The 23,867-nt window shown below is 42.1% G+C and overlaps 3 protein-coding genes across 3 annotated transcripts in view; 2 read left to right on the forward strand and 1 right to left on the reverse strand.

The window, feature by feature from the left end:
* LOC120998324 (aspartic and glutamic acid-rich protein-like) overlaps positions 1-23,867 on the forward strand; it is a 2,513,920-nt gene that overhangs the window by 1,494,688 nt on the left and 995,365 nt on the right. The gene's annotated exons all lie outside the window — the stretch shown is intronic.
* The window catches only part of LOC120998305 (gastrula zinc finger protein XlCGF26.1-like), a 4,064,644-nt gene that overhangs the window by 587,725 nt on the left and 3,453,052 nt on the right, over positions 1-23,867 (reverse strand). The window lies entirely within an intron of this gene.
* LOC120997432 (gastrula zinc finger protein XlCGF26.1-like) lies at positions 2,151-8,941 on the forward strand. The gene is made up of 2 exons (XM_040427511.1): positions 2,151-2,157; positions 6,897-8,941. The coding sequence occupies exons 1-2, from the start codon at positions 2,151-2,153 to the stop codon at positions 8,399-8,401; spliced, it is 1,512 nt and encodes a 503-aa protein (XP_040283445.1). The 3' UTR covers positions 8,402-8,941.

Consider the following 23,867-nt stretch of genomic DNA (forward strand, 5'->3'; position numbering starts at 1 on the left):
AAGGTGTGTCCAAACTTTTGGTCTGTACTGTATACTGGGTGATGAAGAACGTTACTTTTAGTTCTTTGTCTACACGTTTCAAGGGCTCAACACCCTCTTCCTCAGGACAGTTACATATTCAATAGGAACACAATACAAGATTTTAAAATGTCTTCTGTTCCTGAAGAAGTGGGCTCTTAAAATGCGTAGTCAAAGAAAAGTAACGTTCTTCATCACCCATTATGCTTCCTTGACTCCTGCTGACAGCGTCGATCCAACTGTTCTACTTCTGTTTTCCACGCTTATTTACTTACCTCTCCTGTACATCGCGCCTGCGGTGTGGGACTCCGAACCGAGGCAGCAGTCCAGGACCTCCGATTGCTGGTCAGACAGAAACCATCAAGGCGTTCTACAGCTGTTGTGACTACTCACAACCGTATCTGGTAAGCCCAACCATTACAGTAATTTATTCATACATTTAGACGACAGCGCACATGGGGCACTGCCTCCTGTCTCCCTTTTTTGTCTTACACATTTTGAAAATCTGCCACTTCACAAATCGAGAGGGTATGTGGAAGATCTCCGTCCTTACCACATAAAACCATCTTACTCTGGCTTCCTTCTACTGACTTTACTCCTGCCAGGAACTGCCTTATCACTTGATTTCTTCAGGCATCCAAGTTATTAATTCCACTACATTGGAGGTCTTCAGACCACCTACGATTGCTCAGTGGAGGAAGAAGGTTGATCAGCCCTTCTGATTGGAAAAACCTTATGGTTAGGAATCTAACACTAGACATCACTTTCTAAACACATGGAGCCCATGGATTGCCCACAATAGTTTCTAAAGGCGAAGACACATATTCCCTTACAATTACTCAGGGTGAACCTTTACAAACTGACTGCCATGCATTTGTTCTAAGTTATTTTTCTTTGTCATGTTTTTTGGTTATAATTTCCAGGTACCTATGCAGATCTCCATTAGGTTGTGATGTATTATTACTGACGGGACTGTACAATTTATTTTTACGACATCCTTTTGTATTTCTATCCTTTGTGCTGTTGTCATACCTTCCCGTTTATACACTTGTCGATAATACCTGGGCATTGTTAATGTAATTATTTTTATTTTTTTTAAACTTAATATAGAATTGAAGAGAGGTTTATTTATTTAATGGGTTAGCTGAAATGCTTTTATTTTGTTGTAGATGTAAGACCAACATCTAACAAGAAACTTGGCTTACACCATTGTATAAGCAGTGTGTGGATAAGGTTATGGAGGTATAATCCCTGTCTCCCATTCAGAACATTAGACAAGATGGAAGTATCTACCTCGTTTAAAGCTTTTAAGAAGATTCTTACACATTATCTGGGAAGTTAGTATCTTCTATTACTTTTATCCTCCTCTGCCTCCTCTGATGGGGACCGTCACAGAGAAATCTTTGGGGACTTTTCTTCAGAAGACATGAATACTTTGCTCAGAGCTATTAGTGCTACTATGAAGTTAGATGAGACTAAAGAACAGAAGTCGGTGCAGGATGATATATTTGGGGATCTACGGCCAAGAAAACCTACAGTTTTTCCTGTTAATTCCAACATCAGATCCCTTATTCGGAGGAAATGGAAAAAGCGGAAATAGGCTTTTTTTTTATTTTTTTATTCCCAGGCCTGTTAAACATAAATATCCTTTTGATGAGGAGGAGTCTGCCTTCTAAAATAGGGCCACCAACAGTAGATGCCCCAGTGGCACAAATCTCCAAATACAGCAGCTTTACTGTTTGAGGATCTGGCTGCCTTGAAGGACCCTATGAATCTCAGGCCTGAGGAGTATTTAATCTATTGTGAAGATGGCTGTATGTTTGGATCAATTCTGGATGACATCTTAGACAATGCCCCTGACAAAAGGAAAGACATTCCATCAGATCCTTATTGTCACCATAACTGAGCATGCATACAGATGTGGGTGAACGCGCAGTAGATGTGCACGAATTTCCATGCAGATTTCTGTGCATTTTGCCACCCAAACAGAACCAAAAACCGCAATAGATAATTACATTTTTGGTGCGGATTTGATGCATTTTTGCCACAGATCTCACCCTTCTTATGAAAAGGGTGAAATCAACACCCAAAACCGCAAACATAATTGACATGCTGCAGCTTTCTAAATACGCATGGCAGGTCAGTTTTTGCACATAAGAAACAAGAGAATCTACAACGTGTGCAGGTGGCCTAAGAGAGGTTAATTTCAGAAAACAAGACACAGATGCTTAAGAGGAGAAAATATAAAAAAAGATTTGCATAAGAGTTAGGCCTCTTTCACACTTGCGTTGTCCGGATCCGGCGTGTACTCCTCTTGCCGGAATTACACTCCGAATCCGGAAAAACGCAAGTGTACTGAAAGCATTTGAAGACGGAACCGTCTTCCAAATGCTTTCAGTGTTACTATGGCACCCAGGACGCTATTAAAGTCCTGGTTGCCATAGTAGGAGCGGGGAGCGGTATACTTACAGTCCGTGCGGCTCCCGGGGGCGCTCCAGAATGACGTCAGAGCGCCCCATGCGCATGGATGACGTGATCCATGCGATCACGTGATCCATGCACTTGGGGCGCCCTGACGTCACTCTGGAGCGCCCCGGGAGCCGCACGGACGGTAAGTATACTGCTCCCCCGCTCCCCACTACACTTTACCATGGCAGACAGGACTTTAGCGTCCCGGCAGCCATGGTAACCATTCAGAAAAAGCTAAATGTCGGCTCCGGCAATGCGCCGAAACGACGTTTAGCTTAAGGCCGGATCCGGATCAATGCCTTTCAATGGGCATTAATTCCGGATCCGGCCTTGCGGCAAGTGTTGCGGATTTTTGGCCGGAGCAAAAAGCGCAGCATGCTGCGGTATTTTCTCCGGCCAAAAAACGTTCCGTTCCGGAACTGAAGACATCCTGATGCATCCTGAACGGATTTCTCTCCATTCAGAATGCATTAGGATAATCCTGATCAGGATTCTTCCGGCATAGAGCCCCGACGATGGAACTCTATGCCGGAAGACAAGAACGCAAGTGTGAAAGAGCCCTTAGTCGAAAAGTTAAAAGACAAAGTATTGTAGCAGTGATACCTTTATTGGAGCTTTCAGAGCACAGAGGCTCTGTCATCAAGCAGTATCCAAATAAGTGACTGTGAGAAAGGCACAAGACTTGGTACAGATGTTACAGACACTTGTACATGGGGTGATACATCACCAAGATAAGACTGAGCAATAAAACTGCCTTTACTCTTATACCACATTTACATGGCCCAAGAGTAGCTGATTGTCGGGAACAAAGTGTTCCTGTGATGGTCCCTCCCATGACAGAGGTCAGAAGATCTGAGAGACTGGCTGCATGTGAGGTTATCTGACAGTCTCTCTGTTTTCACCACACCTCTTGGCTCAGGTGCAGCTTGTGGTCATTACTGCTACTCTGTTTAGTCTGGACTCGCACTTCATACCATGCGTTTGATATTATCTGCCTGGAGTTGGAAGAGCTGGTGTGTCGTTCTCATCTAAGTCCCTGCTCATCCATTTTCTATTGAAGATAACTGTACTTTTCTTTGTATTTTGTTGTTCTCAATTGCTCGTTGTTTACTAGGCCTCAGGGAGACCCTGGTTCATTCATCTGGGAAGGAACCAGTAGTCTCAGACCCTGTCACTACTCTCCTAAGGATTTTCAGGGTTACTAGGGCCTAGGTTTACGGTGTATGAATATTCCCACCTTCAGGGTCTATTCATACTGACAGGAGTCAGGACTAGGTTTAGGGTTTCCTAGGTGGTCACCCGTTCCCTTTCCTTACCTTTTGAGGCCTAGTTCCTGGTCATTTCCCTACTGTGGTCATTCTGGTGTTTATCCCCTCCCCCCACATTGTAATAGTTCCTTCCTGACAGTCGGCTGTTTGTTAAGTGGAGGTGAAGCGCTGCGTTTACATGTATCGATCACCTCCACAGTATAAGGATGAGTGATCACTACTGCTATCGCATGTCCCCATACAAAATCATTGCTCCTGGGCAGCAGATTACTTTTTAGACAGCACAATTTGCTGCTCGGGAATGATTACTAAGGCGTCCGCACCTCCGATCATTTCACCCGATGAACGAGCGAAACTCATTGGGTGATCTGCGGCACCTTTAGACAGGCAGATTATCGTCGGAACGTTCATTCCCAATAATTGGCCCAGTATTTGGGCTGTGTAAATCCACCTTGACAGGTGGACAGGCAATGGGGGTTAAAGGAAATGTGTCACCACAATTTTATCTGCTGCTTAAAACCAGACCGTAGAACATCACCTTTTTTCTAATCAGTTTTTATTTTCTGATTTCAGATTTTATTCTTTTTCCTGAACATAATTATGGTGCTTCCTCTTGCCTGAGCTGCTCTTAAAGGGGTTATCCTCATGTTCTTTTTATTTCCTAATGGTTCCTCCTTCATATGATTAAGCACTTTAACAATGATAATGCTGAGAATATTCCTCCCGGGCCAGCGCTGCGCTCCCTGATGCAAATAGGTTTCAGCCACTTCCTGGATCACTCGTCGTACATATGACACGTGATCGTAGGCCGGTTACAACCTGCGATGTACATGGGTCAAGCAACATAAGGCACTGACTCAAATCCACCTCATCGATACATGCGGTTTCTTTACTTATATATAGGGGGGGGGGGGGGGGGGAGTGACATACTTCCTCTTGTTACAGTTACTTTGCGGAAATTTTCACCTTAAATTTGGGCTAAATCCACAAGCAGATCCACAATATGCAAACTGCAGAAACATAGCAGAAGTCCGAGAGTCAGCCTTGGGCCCCTTTCACACGGGCGAGAATTCTGCGCGGGTGCAATGCGGGAGGTGAACGCACTGCACCCACACTGAATCCGGACCCATTCACTTCAATAGAGCTGTGCAGATGAGCTGTGATTTTCACGCATCACTTGTGCGTTGCATGAAAATCGCAGCATGTCCTACATTCTACGTTTTTCACACAACGCAGGTTCCATAGAAATGAATAGGGATGCGTGAAAATCGCATAGCATCCGCAAGCAAGTGCGGATTCAATGCGATTTTCACGCATGGTTGCTAGGAGATGATGTTAGTAAATTTATAAAAGTCAATTTACTGTAGTATTTTCCCTTATAACATGGTTATAATGGAAAATAATTGCATTCTTAATACAGAATGCTTACTAAAATGTTGCTTGAGGGGTTAAAAATTTTTTTTAAAAAAAATTAACTCCCCTCATCCTCTTGTTCGCGCAGCCGGCATAGTCTTCTTTCTTCATCTTTCAGGACCTGCAAAAGGACCTTTGATAATGATCTTCCATCTTCATTTAGCAGGACCTGCGCTGACGTCACCGCACTTACCACGTGATGAGCACGATTACGTCATCAAAGGTCCTTTTGCAGGTCCTGAAAGATGAAGAAATAAGACGATGAGTTAATTTATTTTTTAACCCCTCAAGCAACATTTTAGTAAGCATTCTGTATTAAGAATGCTATTATTTTCCTTTATAACCATGTTATAAGGGAAAATAATAAAATATACAGAACACCGATCCCAAGCCTGAACTTCAGTGTAGAAGTCCGGGTTCGGGTCTGGGTACCACATTCAATTTTTTCTCACGTGCGTGCAAAACGCATTGCACTCGCGCGGAAAAAACTAAACATCGGAACGCAATCGCAGTCAAAACTGACTGTAATTGCGTGCCGCACTCTCGCGCGGCTTTGCCGCAATGCACACGCGACGCATACAGAGCAAATCCGGGACGCCCATTTGAAAGAGGCCTTAAAGTTCTGCTGCAGTTTCCATAGCGAATACAAAGAAAAGGAAGGGAGGGACATATTTCTCACATTCCTGCTGGATCCATTTCTGGTTCTGGTGTAAAGCACTTTATCTAGTGATGCTTGTGTCCCTCCAGCTTAAGGCCAGATTCACATGCGCTTATTACGGACATATTATCCTTCTGTTTTATGCACATGTGTCCCGAACGCAGATTCAGCTGACATCAACTCACAGCATCATAGATACATGTGCACGTAATATCAATGGATTATGTGACTGTAATATGCTTGTGAATCTAGCCTCACTGAAATATTACAAATTTATCCACTTTGTTTTTTGTATAGAAAGTAACAAAATCCATTTTGAATTCTAACAGAAAATCCCAGTAAGAAGCCTGAGGGAAACATCATATTATCTCTAGATTGTAAAGAAGAAGACAACAATGTCATGCAGCGCTCTTCAGGAGAAAACCAAGTTCCAATGATTGTGCATCCATTACTTCTCACTGCAGATCTGTCATACAATCCTAATAACGGGGAACCTTCTCCTGACCAATCACAGGTTGATACCCCAAATATGGGGCAAAAAGGCAGTAAAAGGTTTCATTGTGGAGAATGTGGAAAACAGTTCACATATAGATCAGAACTTTCTTTACACAGAAGTAGTCACACAGGAGAGAAACCATTTTCATGTTCAGATTGTGGGATACGTTTTAGATATAAATCAAATTGTGTTCAGCATAAGAGAACTCACACAGGAGAGAAACAGTATTCATGTTTAGAATGTGGTAAATGTTTTACCACAAAATCAAATCTTGATCAACATATAAGAAGTCACACAGGAGTGAAGCCGTATTCATGTTCAGAATGTGGAAAATGTTTTAACAAGAAATCAGTTCTTGATCAACATAATAGAATTCACACAGGAGAGAAGCCATATTTATGTTCAGAATGTGGGAAATGTTTCACAGAAAAAAGAAATCTTACTACACATCAGAGAATTCACACAGGAGAGAAGCCGTATTCATGTTCAGAATGTGGAAAATGTTTTTCACTCAAACTAAGCCTTCGTCAACATAAGAGAATTCACACAGGGGAGAAGCCATATTCATGTTCAGAATGTGGGAAATTCTTTGCAAGAAAATCAAGTCTTGTTACACATGAGAAAATTCACACAAAGCAGAAGCGGCATTCATGTTCAGAATGTGGGAAATGCTTTGCAGATAAATCAAATCTTGTTACACATAAAATAATTCACACAAGAGAGAAGCCTTCTTCCTGTGTAAGAGGTGGGAAATGTTTTGCAGATCAATCACATCTTGTTACTCATGAGAGTCTAAACACCAGAGAAGAGCCATATTCATGTTCAAAATGTGGGAAATGCTTTAGAAGTAAATCAAAGCTTTTAAGACATGAGAGCATTCACACAGGAGAAAAACCATTTTCATGTCCAGAATGTGGGAAAACTTTTAAATATAAATCAAACTGTGATCAACATAAGAGATGTCACACAAGAGTGAAGCCATATTCATGTTCAGAATGTGGGAAATGTTTTACCACAAAATCAAATCTTGATCAACATGTAAGAATTCACACAGGAGTGAAGCCTTATTCATGTTCAGAATGTGGGAAATGTTTTACCAAGAAATCAAGTCTTGATCAACATAATAGAATTCACACAGGAGAGAAGCCATATTCATGTTCAGAATGTGGGAAATGTTTTACACTGAAAATAAGCCTTCTTCAACATAATAGAATTCACACAGGAGAGAAGCCATATTCATGTTCAGAGTGTGGGAAATCTTTTACACTGAAAATAAGCCTTCGTCAACATAAGAGAATTCACACAGGAGAAAAGCCATATTCATGTTCAGAATGTGGGAAATGTTTCACAGAAAAAAAGAGCCTTACGAAACATCAGAGAATTCACACAGGAGAGAAACCATTTTCATGTTCAGAATGTGGGAAATGTTTTTCCTATAAATCAAGCCTTCGTATACATACGAAAATTCACACAGGAGAAAAGCCATTTTCATGTTCAGAATGTGAGAAATGTTTTAAACATAAATCAGAGCTTTTAGAACACGAGAGACATCACACAGGAGTGAAGCCGTATTCATGTTCAGAATGTACAAAATGTTTTACCCAGAAATCACATCTTAATCAACATCAGAGAATTCACACAGGAGAGAAGCCATATTCATGTTCAGAATGTGGGAAATGTTTTACAAACAGATCAAGTCTTGTTCTACATGAGAGAATGCACACAGGAGAGAAGCCATATTCGTGTTCCGAATGTGGGAAATGTTTTACCAGAAAATCCGGTGTTGATCAACATAAGAGAATTCACACAGGGGAGAAGCCATGTTCATGTTCAGAATGTGGGAAATGTTTTACTAAGAAATCAGCTCTTGATCAGCACAAGAAAATTCACACAGGAGAGAAACCGTATTCATGTTCAGAATGTGGGAAATGTTTTACAAAGAAATCATCTATTGATCGACATAAGAAAAGCCACACAGGAGAGAAGCCTTATCCATGTTCAGAATGTGGGAAAAGTTTTGCAAACAAATCAAGTATTGTTCTACATCAGAAAAGTCACATGGAAGAGAAGACATTTTGATGTTTGCATACGAATAATGTTTTACAAGGAAATTAAATATTGAAACATCAGAGAATTGACATAAGAAACCGTATGAAATGTGGGAAAAATAGGACTTTATTCACACAAGAGCCTTATTTACTGTCAGAGCAGTGATGATGAATTGTCCCCATAAACCTTGCTTCTCTTTACTGTATTCACGCCTCCACCCTCACTGCAGAGTGACATAGTGTAAAGGGAAGGACTCCCCATGTAGATGTTTATGTGACATATGTGGACACATCGATATTTGATCTTCATACAATATATAAAGGTAAAAGTGATGGAATAGAAGAAAACAGTAATAATAAAGTAATGCACTGAGCATGGTGGATTACTGATCAGCATCGTTATCTTGCAGCGCTGGAGTCCTGCGTTTAAATCTGACCAAAGATATCTGCATGGAGTTTGAATGTCCTCCCTGTGTTTGCGTTGGGTTTCCTCCAGGTTCTTTGCTTTTGTCTTCCACCTCAAACATACTGAGAGGTTAATGGCTTTGGCTGCTCTTTATTTTCAGCAATGTGCTGGAAACAGTCACTTAGGCCAAATGCACACGGCCCTGTTCCGCGGCCGAGAGCGGTCCGTGGTATGCCGGTGTGGATTCCAATACACTATACGAGCGTATTACTGTAGTGCAGCGGCGGCATGAAGCGCACGGCGTCATAGCAACCAATGACGCCGTGCGCTCCTGCTCTGAACAGGAATCCAGCCCGGCATACCACGGACCGCTCTCGGCATTCGGCCTTACTGATAAAATGGCCCTGATTTACTAAGGCATCTGCACCAAAAATCTGTCTCGAACTGTGGCACAGAATTGGCACATCTAGGGTTACTACACTTTTTTCCAACATGCTCGATGAGGACCATAATTTCGGCACAATTCTGTCGTAAAAATCTCTCAAAGTAAGCCAACCAGTAGTTGGTATAGAGTCAGTGAAAAGTGTCTGTCCATACACCAGATTTATCATACAGCATGAGTCCCTCTGATAAATCTTTTGAAAGTCTAGATGGCCTGTCTAAGCTTACACCATCTTTATGATTAGTAAATCTGGGGCAATATCCTTACAAGATCTGCTCTGAAGCTCTTAATATTATACTCAATGGCACTGGGAACTTAACCCCTTAAGGACTCGGCCCTATTTCACCTTACGGACTTGGACATTTTTTGAAAATCTGACCAGTGCCACTTTAAGTGCTGATAGCTTTAAAACGCTTTGACTTATCCAGGCCATTCTGAGATTGTTTTTTCGTCACATATTGTACTTCATGACACTGGTAAAATAAAGTAAAAAGAATTCCTTTTTTGTTATTTATAAAAAAAATACCAAATTTACCAAAAAGTTTTAAAAAATTGCAAATTTCCAAGTTTTAATTTCTCTACTTCTATAATACATAGTAATACCTCCAAAAATAGTTATTACTTTACATTCCCCATATGTCTAATTCATGTTTGGATCATTTTGGGAATGATATTTTATTTTCAAAAACTGATTTTACAAACTTTGTTAACCCTTTAGGTGTTCCACAAGAATTAATGGAAAATAGAGATACAATTTCAAAATTTCACTTTTTTGGCAGATTTTCCATTTTAATAATTTTTTTCCAGTTACAAAGCAGGGGGTTAACAGCCAAACCAAACTCAATATTTATGGCCCTGATTCTGTAGTTTACAGAAACACCCCATATGTGGTCGTAAATCGCTGTACGGGCACACGGCAGGGCGCAGACGGAAAGGAATGCCATACAGTTTTTGGAAGGCAGGTTTTGCTGGACAGTTTTTTTGACACCATGTCCCATTTGAAGCCCCCCTGATGCACCCCTAGAGTAGAAACGCCATAAAAGTGACCCCATCTAAGAAACTACACCCCTCAAGGTATTCAAAACAGATTTTACAAACGTTGTTAACCCTTTAGGTTTTCCACAAGAGTTATTGGCAAATGGAGATGAGATTTCAGAATTTCAATTTTTTGGCAAATTTTCCATTTTAATCCATTTTTCCCAGTAACAAAGCAAGGGTTAACAGCCAAACAAAACTCAATATTTATGGCCCTGATTCTGTAGTTTACAGAAACACCCCTTATGTGGTCGTAAAAAGCTGTACGGGCACACGGCAGGGCGCAGAAGGAAAGGAATGCCATACGGTTTTTGGAAGGCAGATTTTGCTGGACTGTTTTTTTTTTTTTTTTTTACACCATGTCCCATTTGAAGCCCCCCTGATGCACCCCTAGAGTAGAAACTCCAGAAAAAAAATGGCCCCATTTTAGAAACTATGGAATATGGTGACAGTATTATTGGTATTAGTTTAGGGTAGATATGATTTTTAGTTGCTCTATATTACACTTTTTGTGAGGCAAGATAACAAGAAATAGCTGTTTTGGCACCGTTTTTATTTTTTGTTATTTACAACATTCATCTGACAGGTTAGAGCATGTGATATTTTTATAGACAGATGCGCCGATACCTAATATGTACACTTTTTTATTTATTTATGTAAGTTTTACACAATGATTTCATTTTTTTCATTTCATTTGTGACTTTTTGATCGCTTGCTATTACACTTTTTGTGATGGAAGGTCACAAAAAATGGTTTATTTAGCACAGTTTTTATTTAAATTTTTTTACGGTGTTCATCTGAGGGGTTAGATCATGTGATATTTTTATAGAGCCGGTCGATATGGACGCGGTGATACCTAATATATGTATACTTTTTTTTTTATGCAAGTTTTATACAATATCATTTTTGAAACAAAAAAAAAATCATGTTTTAGTGTCTCTATATTCTGAGAGCCATAGTTTTTTCAGTTTTTGGGCGATCATCTTAGGTAGGGTCTAATTTTTTGCGGGATGAGGTGACGGTTAGATTGGTACTATTTTGGTAGGCAAACGCCTTTTTGATTGCTTGCTGTTGTACTTTTTCTGATGTAAGGTGACAAAAAATGGTTTATTTAGCACAGTTTTTATTTTTTATTTTTTACGGTGTTCATCTGAGGGGTTAGGTCATAGGATATGTTTATAGAGCTGGTCGATACGGATGCGGCGATACCTAATATGTATACTTTTTTTCTTTCCCCTATTTTCTAACAATTTTTTTTCTTTACTTTATTTGGGGAAAATGATGTTTTTGTTTATTTTTACTTGAAACTTTTAATTTTTGGGGGGGGGGGGAATTTATTTTTTTTAATTTTATTTTTTTCACTTTCTTTTTTGTCCCACTTTGGGACTTGAACTTTTGGGTGTCTAATCCTTTACAATGCATTCCAATACTTCTGTATTGGAATGCATTGGCTGTATGAGTAATACTGTGTGTGTTACTCATACAGCTTCCAGCCTGTGAGATCCAGGGGGCTGGATCTCACAGGCTCTTCTCCGGAAGGCAGCGCAATGCCTTCCTTAGGCATCACACTGCCTTCCATGCCATCGGGTCCCCCCCACAGCCCCATGGGGACCCGATGGCACCACCGCCGCCGCAACATTGAATTGCCGCAAACCACAGGTCTGAATTGACCTGCGGTTTGCGGCGATCGCCGACACGGGGGGTCACGGGACCCCCCTGTGCATTTAGCCTAGGTGCCTGCTCAATGATTTGAGCAGGCATCAGGTTCCGATGACCGCCCACCTGGCGGCGGTGATCGGAACTATACATGACGTACCGGTAAAGAAAAAAAAAAAACTAAAAGTGGTCCAATGTTGTAGACTAAGCAAAAAGCAGGGCAACACAAGTGGGCGTGGCCAACAATACCATAGTGCAAAATACCATAAGATCAGAACCAAATACTAAAGAACAGCATAATATATTGCCCCAAAAGTTGTCCCTCTGTGGTGGCCATCAATAGATGCCATTTTCTGTCCTCCTCCATCAGTTTGATTAAGATATGACGCAAGGGGCTTAGGAGATTCAACAGCAGTTGAATTCAGGAGGGCATGTGTGGTCACTTGCGAGATCCATGAGTACCTGATTCTCACAGTGTCAATTACTGTTTAGAGCTTATTCTGTACCCAGCCAGCGGCATAGAGGAGGGCTGGGGGGGGTGACATGTGACCAGACCAGACCTTCGCTGAATAACACCAGGGATGGGTTGGGAAAATGCACAGGCAATCATGTGCTATGCTAGTGAGGCCTTCACCGCAGATCTTCTAGACACATTACATTAATGACTGTGTTGTTTCCAGCACATTTCTGACAATACAGAAAGAGTGGCCAACCCTTTTAATCGGCTTACCTTAGTGGGTGTTGGAGAATGATCTCCTAGATGACAGCACTGACTCCACTGCTCCACAACTGACCAAATGCTCTGTGTCCCCGGGTGAGAAAAGTGCATTACAGATGGTGGGGGTTATCATGTAAGAGACATAATAATCACCTGATCTGCCATTTCCCTCTGTGGCTCGGATTCCTTGTTCTGACTCTCCCAGCAGGCGTTTATTATAAGCCTCATTCACACTTTATGGTCAGTATCTCATATCAGGATTGAAGACTAGGTCCAGAACATGGAAGACGTGTAATTTTGTCCATTCTGCTGTTCTAGGGTTATGTTCTTTTCCCATTACAAATATTGATAGAATATACTGAGCAGAATACACCAGTGTGAATGAGGCTGTACTGTCAACTGGTCCCTTTATGAAAGGTTTTGTTTTCCGCTGTTCCATGGAGATCATGCACGGCCAGTTTCACATCTCCCCCAGCATCTTCATGGGGTTTACAGCCAGGATTTTTTCTGACCATTCCTTGGTGGGTTTCTTGCTATGTGTAACAGGCAGTGGGTGTGGACCCAGTGTGCCAACTAACCAGTTTGACTTTGGACTAAACTTAAGTGAGTTGCCCTGGCTGTTCCCTGGTTCTCATCCTTATCCCCTGTACAGGGATGTGGACTTCGCAGTGGGAACCAACCAGGCTCGCTTCCTCCTGGTGTAGTTGGCGGCTGACCCATGGGGGTCAGAGAAGCACCAAGGATCCAGGCAAGATGTAGTCTGAATACAGTCAAAGGTCTGGGCAAGCGGAGTATGTGTATATTCCAGATAAAAATTCCAAGGTCGGGGCAAGTGGCAAGGAGCAGGATCAAGTCAGTCAAAAGATCACACGTTTGCTGGTTACTAGACAGTAGACAACCTTAAAGCTCAGGCCAGGAAGTGACTGCAGAGCCCAGCTAAATAGGAAGGTTGCTCAGCTCCATAATGAGCAGCTGGGCTGGGAGCATTAGGAAAGGATTATCTCTTAATGTCGTAGTGGGAGACGACTGGTAGTGACGTATCGGGGGACTGCAACTCTCTTAAGCATGTGCCGTGCATCCCTCCACCAGTATAACAACATGATACATAAAGACCTAATTAATAAAATCCTCACCTCCACTGATGTAAAGTACAATACATAGAAAGCGATAAGGCTTACACTACACTACAAATTCACAGACATTCTCTCTACCGTATACAAAATGTCTAACCAGTTTAAGTCACAGCTTTGGGGGAGATTTATCCAGATTGTGCGCTCACTTGAGATGCACATCTCTGGCCCTCCACGCTCCTGAAAGTCAAATCATAGTTAAATCCCAATTCTGAAAAAGTTGGGGCACCGTGTAAAATGTAAATAAAGGTAAACAACAGAACACAATGATTTGTAAATCTCACAGATCTTTATTTTATTCACAATAGATCATAAAACACATAGCAGGTGCTGGAAGTGAGACTTTTTACCATTTCATGAAGGAAATTAACTCATTTAGAACTTGAAAGCAGCAAAAACAGTTAGGACAGGGCCATGTCTGCCATTGTGTAGTCTTCTTTTAACAACAGTCTGTAAACATCTGGGAAGTGAGGAGACCAATTGCTGGAGTTTTGGGAGAGGAAGTTTGTCCCATTCTTGCCTGATGTATGATTCTAGATGCTCATCAGTCCTGGTTCTCCAGATTTATAGTTTAATGATGTTTTCTGTTGGTACAAAGGCTTGGACTGCAGGTAGCCAATTCAGCACTTGACCCTTCTTCTATGAAGCCATGCTGTAGTGATGGATGCAGTTTGTGGTTTAACATTGGTCTTGCTGAAATATGCAAGTCCTTACCTGAAAGAGACATCTGGATGGAGCATATGTTGTTCTAAAACCTCTAGATACTGTTCAGCATTGATAGTCTTTCCAGATGTGTAAGCTGCCCACGGCATGGGCACTAATGCAGCCTCATTACATCAGAGATGCAGGCTTCTGAACTGTACTTTGATGACCAGCTGGATGGTCCTTCTCCTCTTGAGTCTGTGGTTTCCAAAAATAATTTCAAAGTTTGTTTCATTGCAGAACAGTTTTCTATTTTGATTCAGTCCATTTTAAATTAGTTTTGGCCTAGAGGAGAATGCAGTGTTTCTGGATGGTGTTAACTTCTGAGTTTTCTTTGCATGATGCAGGTTTAAGTGGTATATGTGGATTGCATGGGAACTGTTTTCACAGACAATGATTTGTGGAAATGTTCCTGAGCTTCTGCAGTGTTTTTCAGGACAGAATCGGCTTGTTTTTAATGTAGTTCCTCCTCTGGGGTTGTAGACCAAGAGCATTTAATGTTGACCACCAGCCTTGTCCATGTGGACTTCTCCAGATTCTGTGCATCTTTTGATGATATTGCACACTGTAGATGGTGGGATATTCAAAGTCTTTGGAATTTTACATTGAGGAACATTTCTTCCGAAAAAATCCACACTTTTTAGATGCAGTTTTCTACACATTGGTGAACCTCTGCCCATCTTCTGCTCTTTTCATACCCAGTCATGTGACTTCGTAGCAAATTGCTGTTTTTATTACCACTCCAGCTGTGAGAGTAATGGGGTCGATATCAACATTATACTCATATAATGGATATAACATGAATGATTATATCATACATATATTCATATAGACGAACCTTATTTCTATAATATGTATATCCTCTGTGGAGTTTATCATTTATTCCACAGTTTCATAACAACTTGGCCTTAGAACACATTCTGAAGGCCATCTTTATCGTGCTGTAACATGAATATTTGTGAGGAAAAGGGAGTATTTCACCCAATTTGGAATACAATGAAGAAGTTTGAGAAATATATAGTGTGAGCAGATATATAACAATGTTCTCAGGGATTCTAGGAAATGTTTTCTACATAATGGATCCAGTTGGTTGGTATGCGTGTCCAAATTGGATCCAGTTTTACAGAACTGAACTTTTACCTAGATTCTTGTCCAAATGAACTATTACCTAGTTTTAAAACTACAAGATATTGCCAATATGCTATCACGTAAAATTATGTAATGCGCCACATTTGATTTTTAAGTATTGTAACCGCCTTGAAACACCCAGTTACTCCCATTATCATAAAGGTATAATAATAAAGATTTTTGGGGTAGTCTCTCAGATCTCCTGAGATACAGCAGCTGTATCTGTGTCTCTGTTCAGCTGATTTAATTATTTGATTGCTTTGTACTACTTTGACACAGCCTTTTGTCGCCCCTGTCCTATCTTTTTTGAGATGCATTGCTCCCATTAAGTTCTAAATGATTTCATGTTTTTCATGAAGTGGTAAAAAAGTCTCATTTATGATCCACTGTGAATAAAACCTGGGTCTATGATATTTGTACATCTTTGCCTTCAGTTTTTATTGATATTTATTTACATTTTGTGAAATAGGGGATGTAAATCTGGTGGGACGCAGAGGCCCCCTCCTCCACAAAGTGCTGCCACCAATTATTTTCACTATAGAAAATGGATGTTAAGCGCAAAAGGTTACAAATCATGGCACAAATATGGCCACAAAAGTACCGTAAAAGGCTTAATAGTCTCCTTAGTTTCATGGCCGTCTCTCTTCTTGCAGTGAGCAGATGTTCTGATAGCAGATTGGTGCTCATTCACACGTACCCTGGCAGGCGAGATGTTTGCCCCATATAAACCTTGCCACATGGACACTTTAACAGAGAAATGTCATTCTGACTATTGTAAGTGTAGAAACCTTTCATCCGAATTAGTCGAGTGATGGATCGTGTCGCCCTGGATAAAATTGTGCAGTTTGAGCAAGACAAACATGTAAAAGTCTCAAAGATTTAGATTTCATTGGACTCACAAAATGAGACACTGGGGAGGCGGGGGGGGATTTATAATGAGGGGACTATTTGAGTTTGCGTTGGCGTAGTTTGAGACACATTTATCACACTCCCCCCGTTGTTTGTTACATTTGGTGCATCTCTAAACTTGACCCTTTTGCCTAGAAATGCTGCTCCAGTTTTCGGACACCACCTTCTAATGGCCCACTGCCCCAACCACTTTTCAATCCCAAAGTGAGTGGTATAAAAATTTGCACATTTTTGTGCAAATAAGTCCAAAAAGTCGTAAGTCTGTGACTTTTCGAAGCCAGTATTCTGCTATATAAACAAAGCGACAAAAGCAGCAAAAGCTGACAAGGTCATAAAAATGTGTATTTTAAAGCCCAAAATCTGGTGTACATGGCCTCATATCATAAATGTCTCCCTCCTTGTGTTCTGCAGTAAGGCTGATCCACGTATTTTAACCCCTCAAATGCTACAGCCCAAAAGGGACCTCACTATTGCGGCGGTTATATAGAGGGAGAGAGCTCTGTTTCCCCATCCCCCCATTGGCCCCCTTGTGATGCATTCATGAAGTACAAACTGGCTATCGTGGCATCTAGTGAAGGCCCCAGACCTGCCCTCTTGGCACTCCTGTTACACCCTGGATATCATTAATAGCACAATACACTGCAATCCAGGAGTATGAAACAGATTTTAACTTCTGCCACATACCCGTCATGCATGAAGTTACCCCAACGAGATTCTGATCATTTGCATCAAACATGGAGCATTAGATTTAATTTTATGTTTTTAGACCTTGTGGGGGGTCAGTTATGACCCTGAAATATGCCTATATTAGGTGTATTACAGGCACAGATTGAGGCGTCATGGGCGCGGTGTGGGGAGGGACTGACAGGTCCGTCTCATTTATCATTTTCTATGCTTTCTTAGGCATAGAAAATGGTCTAAATGTAATCTGGCGAGGAAGCTGGTTTACATTTAGAAGGGGCGGTGGATCCGCAGCAGTTATAGAGAGGCCGCCCTCTAAAATGCCAGTCTTAATGAATGTGCCCCTATGTTCACATGGGCAAAATTAACCACTGATTTAGCAGCAGAAAGTGGTCATTCCCATTGACTTTTCTGTAATAACTGGACCGCGTGTTCGTCCATGTGGTTATTTTATTTTTATTTTTTTCTGCAGTTGATTTGAAAAACACTTGAGGAAGACACTGATTGGACTGATTGTTGATGGTCCCATTGATGAGCTCAGGAAGCAGATCCCTTTACATACCCCAGACTGGTAACATAGACCGCTTCCCATCCTGATGGATATTTCCCAGAGAGCTTATGAGATGATTCATAAAAAGTCCATTAATGAGCAAATAGAAAGGATGTTATGAGGTTCAGACAGAAAGGAAAACCATGTACCACAAGCTGAGAACTCTCTGCCTGCTTCAACCACTGCCCCAGTATCTACAATAAAGGTGTCCCCTAGTGGAGCTCTTGATCTAGCTCCCTCTTATCTGCCATCTTCAACAGTTTATATAAACCCCCCTTGGTATAATTCCTAGAAGAGAGGGGGGAGGAAAGCCCAGTGTTAAACCGCAGTTCCTGAAGGTGATTCCTGAAGTTAGCACCCCTACAGGTTTGCAGAGTGCAGAAAATGGTCTAAATGTAAGATGGCGAGGAAGCTGGTTTACATTTAGAAGGGGCGGTGGATCCGCCGAAGTTATAGAGAGGCCGTCGTCTAAAATGCCAGTCTTAATGAATGTGCCCCTATGTTCACATGGGCAAAATTAACCACTGATTTAGCAGCAGAAAGTGGTCATTCCCATTGACTTTTCTGTAATAACTGGACCGCGTGTTCGTCCATGTGGTTATTTTATTTTTATTTTTTTCTGCAGTTGATTTGAAAAACACTTGAGAAGTGACGTTACTTCTGTGAGGCAGATTCGATGATGTTTTATTTCCATAGAAGTCAGTGGGGAGGGGTAAAACACTAATGAGTAGGGGGCAGTCTGGATCGTCAGTGTTTCCACCTGATTCTGCCACTGATTGTTATGCTGCGGATTTTGCCATGTGACTTAGGGTAATTTCATGGGCAATGTTTCCATCTGCTGCTGTCCATTTATCACTGTTGATTGCTAGGAGATGATGGGTGTTATTCTTCAGTTTGTTCTCACATGTGTGACGGATGGATGTAATCACTGAACGTATCGCAGACAAAACTGATGGAACTTGCAGCAAAACCATCCATTTTTCATGGAACAGACTCTGGTGTAAAGAGGCCTAAGGCCGGCGGCACATACCGCTTTATGTGGAAGCGAATGAGAAATATTAAGGACTCCTTCCTGCAGAAGCCACTTCCGACTTTGGTGCAGAAACTGCCACAAAACCAGTGTGTAGCACTACCCTAATGGGAGAGAGAATCTACGACATTTCCTTCAGTGGAAAGTTCTGTGAATTTATCTTTTAGTAATTTATAGTAAAGTAAATGTGTTTTCTGCTCAGTTGCTTCTCCTTTATCCTTTTATATGAAGATCAGATATTGATATGTCCACATATAATAAGAAATAAATCACACGGAGCGTCGGCTGGAAAGTAGAGATACAAGATGGAGTCAGATGAAAATGATGGGCCAAGGTTGATGCCTCTGCTGTCTTAATAGAACCGAACTCCAGTATATTCTGCCGATTAATAGATTGTGTGCTCAGATGTACATAGCCTTGATGACTTTTGTAGCCAATCTCTGTAATATTAATCTGTCTTGTATTATAAATTCCTCATAAGTGAGAATGTACAGGTGGCGACTTCCACGTGACCTTTCTTATTTTCCCGTCTCCCTCTTATCTCCTTCGTCCCATGTCTCTTACATAAAACTGTTCGGGGCGGTTTCCATGTATCCCACAAATTGCATATAATTGTGTCCTAAATGCGTCCCTTGTGTCTTACCTATATAATTTTATATTTTCTGCTCCAGATCGTTGTTATATTACTGGAAATACTTTGTAATCATATGACTAAGGATAGCCGAGAGGAGAGGTGATAGAATTCTGTGATTCCACCATCTTGGTATCATTTGTACATTCTGTGTGATCCTATCCGTTCTAACAATAAACCATGTACCTTAAGCAAGAGCTTTCCTTGTGAAATTCTTCAAAAGTCAACTTACCCATTGGTGACGCCGATGTTCTTTCAACTCTGCTGTCTGCTCTGGCCACAACAGGACGGATTGTAGTTCCCATCCAGGGCGGCTGAGGTGAGATCATATGGAACCATTCGTATAATATGGAGTTGTCTACTCGCTAACGATCTCATCCATGCCTTTTGACCAAGCATCTCTGCCCATCTTTACATGTAATAACAAGGAACAATTTAAAAGTGAACAAGTAATGATGTGTGTAATAAGCACATTTTTGGCGTTAACGAGTTGCTACGTGTTTGATTTCTCGTGATCTGTATGACCTCTGCTGGTGTAGTAGTACCTTAAGAGTGATGATGTTCTGGAGTATTGGACAAGGTTCACAGATGATGTGCATAGATACATGGACAGTGAGGAAGACACTGATTGGACTGATTGTTGATGGTCCCATTGATGAGCTCAGGAAGCAGATCCCTTTACATACCCCAGACTGGTAACATAGACCGCTTCCCATCCTGATGGATATTTCCCAGAGAGCTTATGAGATGATTCAGAAAAAATCTGAGAAGATTGGGGGGGGGGGTCACCTAGTAAGGATTGTAGGTATCACTAGGATGAGGCGGATTGTGGTGTCTCACCGTTAGAACATGAAGGCAATTACTTTAGAACCAGAAGATGAACCATTTTTTGCAGTTAATGTGAATGGTATTCCAGTTCGTTGTCTTGTAGATACAGAAGCTGCTAAATCTCTTCTAAATTCCTCAGATTTTAGCCCCCCCCCCTCCCGCATTGGGGGTAAGTAATCAAATGACTACTGCATTGCTTACACAACCGGTGAGAGTACAAGTGGGTCCTATTCGGGTAAGGCCTGTTTCACACTAGTGTTAGACATCTTTCCTGCCGGGACATCCTGCCAGATATGTCTGAAACCGGCACTGCAGATGCTACCTCATACCTGCCGGCACCATTCACTATAATGGGGACAGGCGGAGATCATGCTGAGAAGTGGCCGGACGATTCTCTCCATACTTGCTGGGTTGCAGTCGGACCTCTGTGGGTTCCCATTACAGTGAATGGGGCCAGATGGCGATGCCAGTTTCTGCCGGCAGTGCTGGAATGCAGAGAGATCCGGCAGGCTGACACAATCTTTTATCATCACCCTCCTCCTGCAGATCTCTGTTATCTATGTCTACTGTAGGAGTGATGGTGGATATTCTTGATTGTCAGCTATAGGATGGGACTGATCTTTTGTTCAGAGGGGTCTGGTAAAATTCCTCAGGACCATATAGATCAGATAGAACTTGGGTCTGGGTGATGGGTCCAAATTCTGTAGGAACGCCTGTCCAGTAAACCAGACATCACCGCACAACAGAAGCACAGGAACGTTTCATTTTGGAGAGAGCTTGTATTCACCTAGCGCTGTTTCTGTAATTGCCTCTAGGCACTGGAGGTTCCCGGCTGGAGTGTCAAGTCCACATATAATTACACTTGTCACCACAACAGAGGCACAATTTGTGTCTGTGCTTACGCTCTACCTCAGAAAATTTGACTCCGTCCAGCTGCATGGGTTTCTCAGCAAAAACTGAGAAGAGGGAAGTAAGGACCTCGGTGAACATGCCAGCCTTGGAGCTCTCGTCTCCTGTGCAGAATCCCTGAGACTCTCTATGAACTGGTGTCACGGCGCAGTGTGGTAAATACACTCCACACTGAACACAGAAGGGAAGAGAAAAGGTATTAGGCCTGAAACCTAGAAAAAGGGAAATGGTCACACCTAGTGAGTCCCTACGCCGAGCCCTGACTCCTATCAGTATGAACAGACCTTGATGGTAGGAATGTTAAAACACAGGAACCTAAGCCCAATCTCACCCTAACAGGGCCCTGCAGATAGTGTCAGGACATGGATGGCCTATACCTTCCCAGATGAATATATAATATAAGCAGGTAGGGGAAAACAACAAAGAAGATAAACTTAACTTCAAGAAGTATGCGGACGAGCAGGAAATCAGAGAGAACTAACATTAGGACTTCCACAAACAAGGAGCTATCAACCGCATAACATGATTGGTGAGGCCAGACTAATTAGAGGAGAAGAAAGGACCACTTAAGCTACACTTGAGACAAGAGGTGTGGTCATCCCCAGCAACAACACAGCAAAGTGAAACCAAGAAGGCTGTCAATCACGTGCAGCCAGTCTCCTCGATCTTCTAGTCCCTGTCACAGGCGGGACCGTGACAGTACCCCCCCCCCCCCCTTCTACGGTTGGCCTCCGGACACCCACTCCGGATGAGCCCTGTGAAAAGCTTTCACAAAACAATTAGCATTAACGTCGGCTGCTAGAACCCACATCCTCTTCTCTGGTCCGTAACCCTTCCAGTGGACGAGATACTGGGGGGATCTACGGAGAGTTCGGGAGTCCACTATCCTGACTATTTGAAATGCAAGGAGGACGATTTAACAGGTTCGACATATCTCTTCAACAACGACTTATGGAACACATTATGAATCTTCAAAGCCTGAGGGAGTTCAAGACAAAATGCTACTGGGTTAACAATGGCAATGATTTTATATGGACCAATAAACCTTGGACCCAACTGCCAAGAGGGTACTTTCAACTTAATGTTTCTTGTGGACAGTCACACAGAATCACCCACTCTTAGGTCCGGACCATTCATACGTCTCTTGTCAGCCATACGTTTATACTTATTGCCCTTTTTTTAAAATTATTTTGAATCTGCCAAATGGATGACAAAGAAGAGGAAAATCGTTCCTCTTCCGGTATACCAGAAGTTTCTGTACCAGAAAATGTGCCAAATTTCGGGTGGAACCCATATGCCCCAAAAAACGGCGACTTATCAGTGGACTCCTGTCTATGGTTATTTATGGCAAATTCGGCTAAAGACAAAAATGAAGACCACTCCTGGTTCTCCGAGACAAAACATCTCAAATAAGTCTCCAGAATCTGGTTAGTGCGTTCAGTCTGTCCGTTCGACTGAGGATGAAAGGCCGAAGAGAAGGACAATTGTACCCCCAGACTAGTACAGAATGCCTTCCACAATTTGGAAACAAACTGAGTCCCCCTATCAGACACCACATCAGAAGGAATACCATGTAATTTCACGATGTTATCGACAAACACTTGTGCAAGAGTTTTAGTATTAGGTAAACCTGGCCATGCTATAAAGTGCCCCATCCTACTAAAGCGATCAACAACAACCAAAATTTTTCCTGAAGAATTAGGCAAATCTGTGATAAAATCCATGGACAAATGAGTCCAAGGTCTGGACGGGATGGGCAACGGAAGTAAAGATCCGGAAGGCCGAGTATGTGTCACCTTAGCACGTGCACAAGTACTACAAGCAGACACATAGTCCTCAAAACTCTTATGCAACCTGGGCCACCAGAATCTACGAGAGATGAGATCAACAGTGCATCTGCTCCCAGGGTGTCCTGTGAGAACCGTACAGTGAAGTTCCTCGAACACCTTGTGACGTAATTCAAAAAAAACAACAAACTTCCCTGGAGGACAAGAATCTGGTGCATCACCTTAGGCCTCCAACACCTCTGCCTCAAGGTCGAGATATAGGGCGGATATGACTACCCCTTCAGACAATATTGGACCAGGATCTTCCAAATCACCCCCCATCTCCCAGGGGAGCTACACGACAAAGCGTCAGCCTTGACGTTCTTAACCCCAGGGCGATAGGTGACGATGAAATTAAATCTGGTGAAAAACAACGACCATCTGGCCTGCCTAGGGTTCAGTCGTTTAGCCGACTCCAGATAAGCCAGATTTTTGTGGTCACTAAGCACAGTAATAGGATGAATAGCTCTTTCGAACCAATGACGCCATTCCTCAAAAGCCAACTTAATGGCTAGCAACTCTCTATCACCCACATCATAATTCCTTTCTGCAGCAAAGAGTTTCTTAGAGAAGAAAGCACTTGGGCACCATTTACTAGGTGAAGGACCCTGCGACAAAACTGCTCCTACCCCCACGTCGGATGCGTCAACTTCCACAATGAATGGTTGTGACACATCCGGTTGCACCAGTATAGGAGCAGAAGCAAAACACTCCTTCACCGCAGAAAAGGCTTGTAATGCTGCATCAGACCAGACTGAGACATCCGAACCTTTTTTAGTCATGTCCGTCAAAAGTTTGACCAAAGTCGAGTAGTTCAAAATAAATTTACGGTAGTAGTTGGTGGATCCCAAAAACCACATAAGCGCTTTCAGATTTTTGGGTCGATCCTAGCCCAACACAGCACAGACCTTCTCAG

This window comes from Bufo bufo, chromosome 4 (assembly GCF_905171765.1).
Source record: "Bufo bufo chromosome 4, aBufBuf1.1, whole genome shotgun sequence".
Classification (NCBI taxonomy): Eukaryota; Metazoa; Chordata; class Amphibia; order Anura; family Bufonidae; genus Bufo; species Bufo bufo.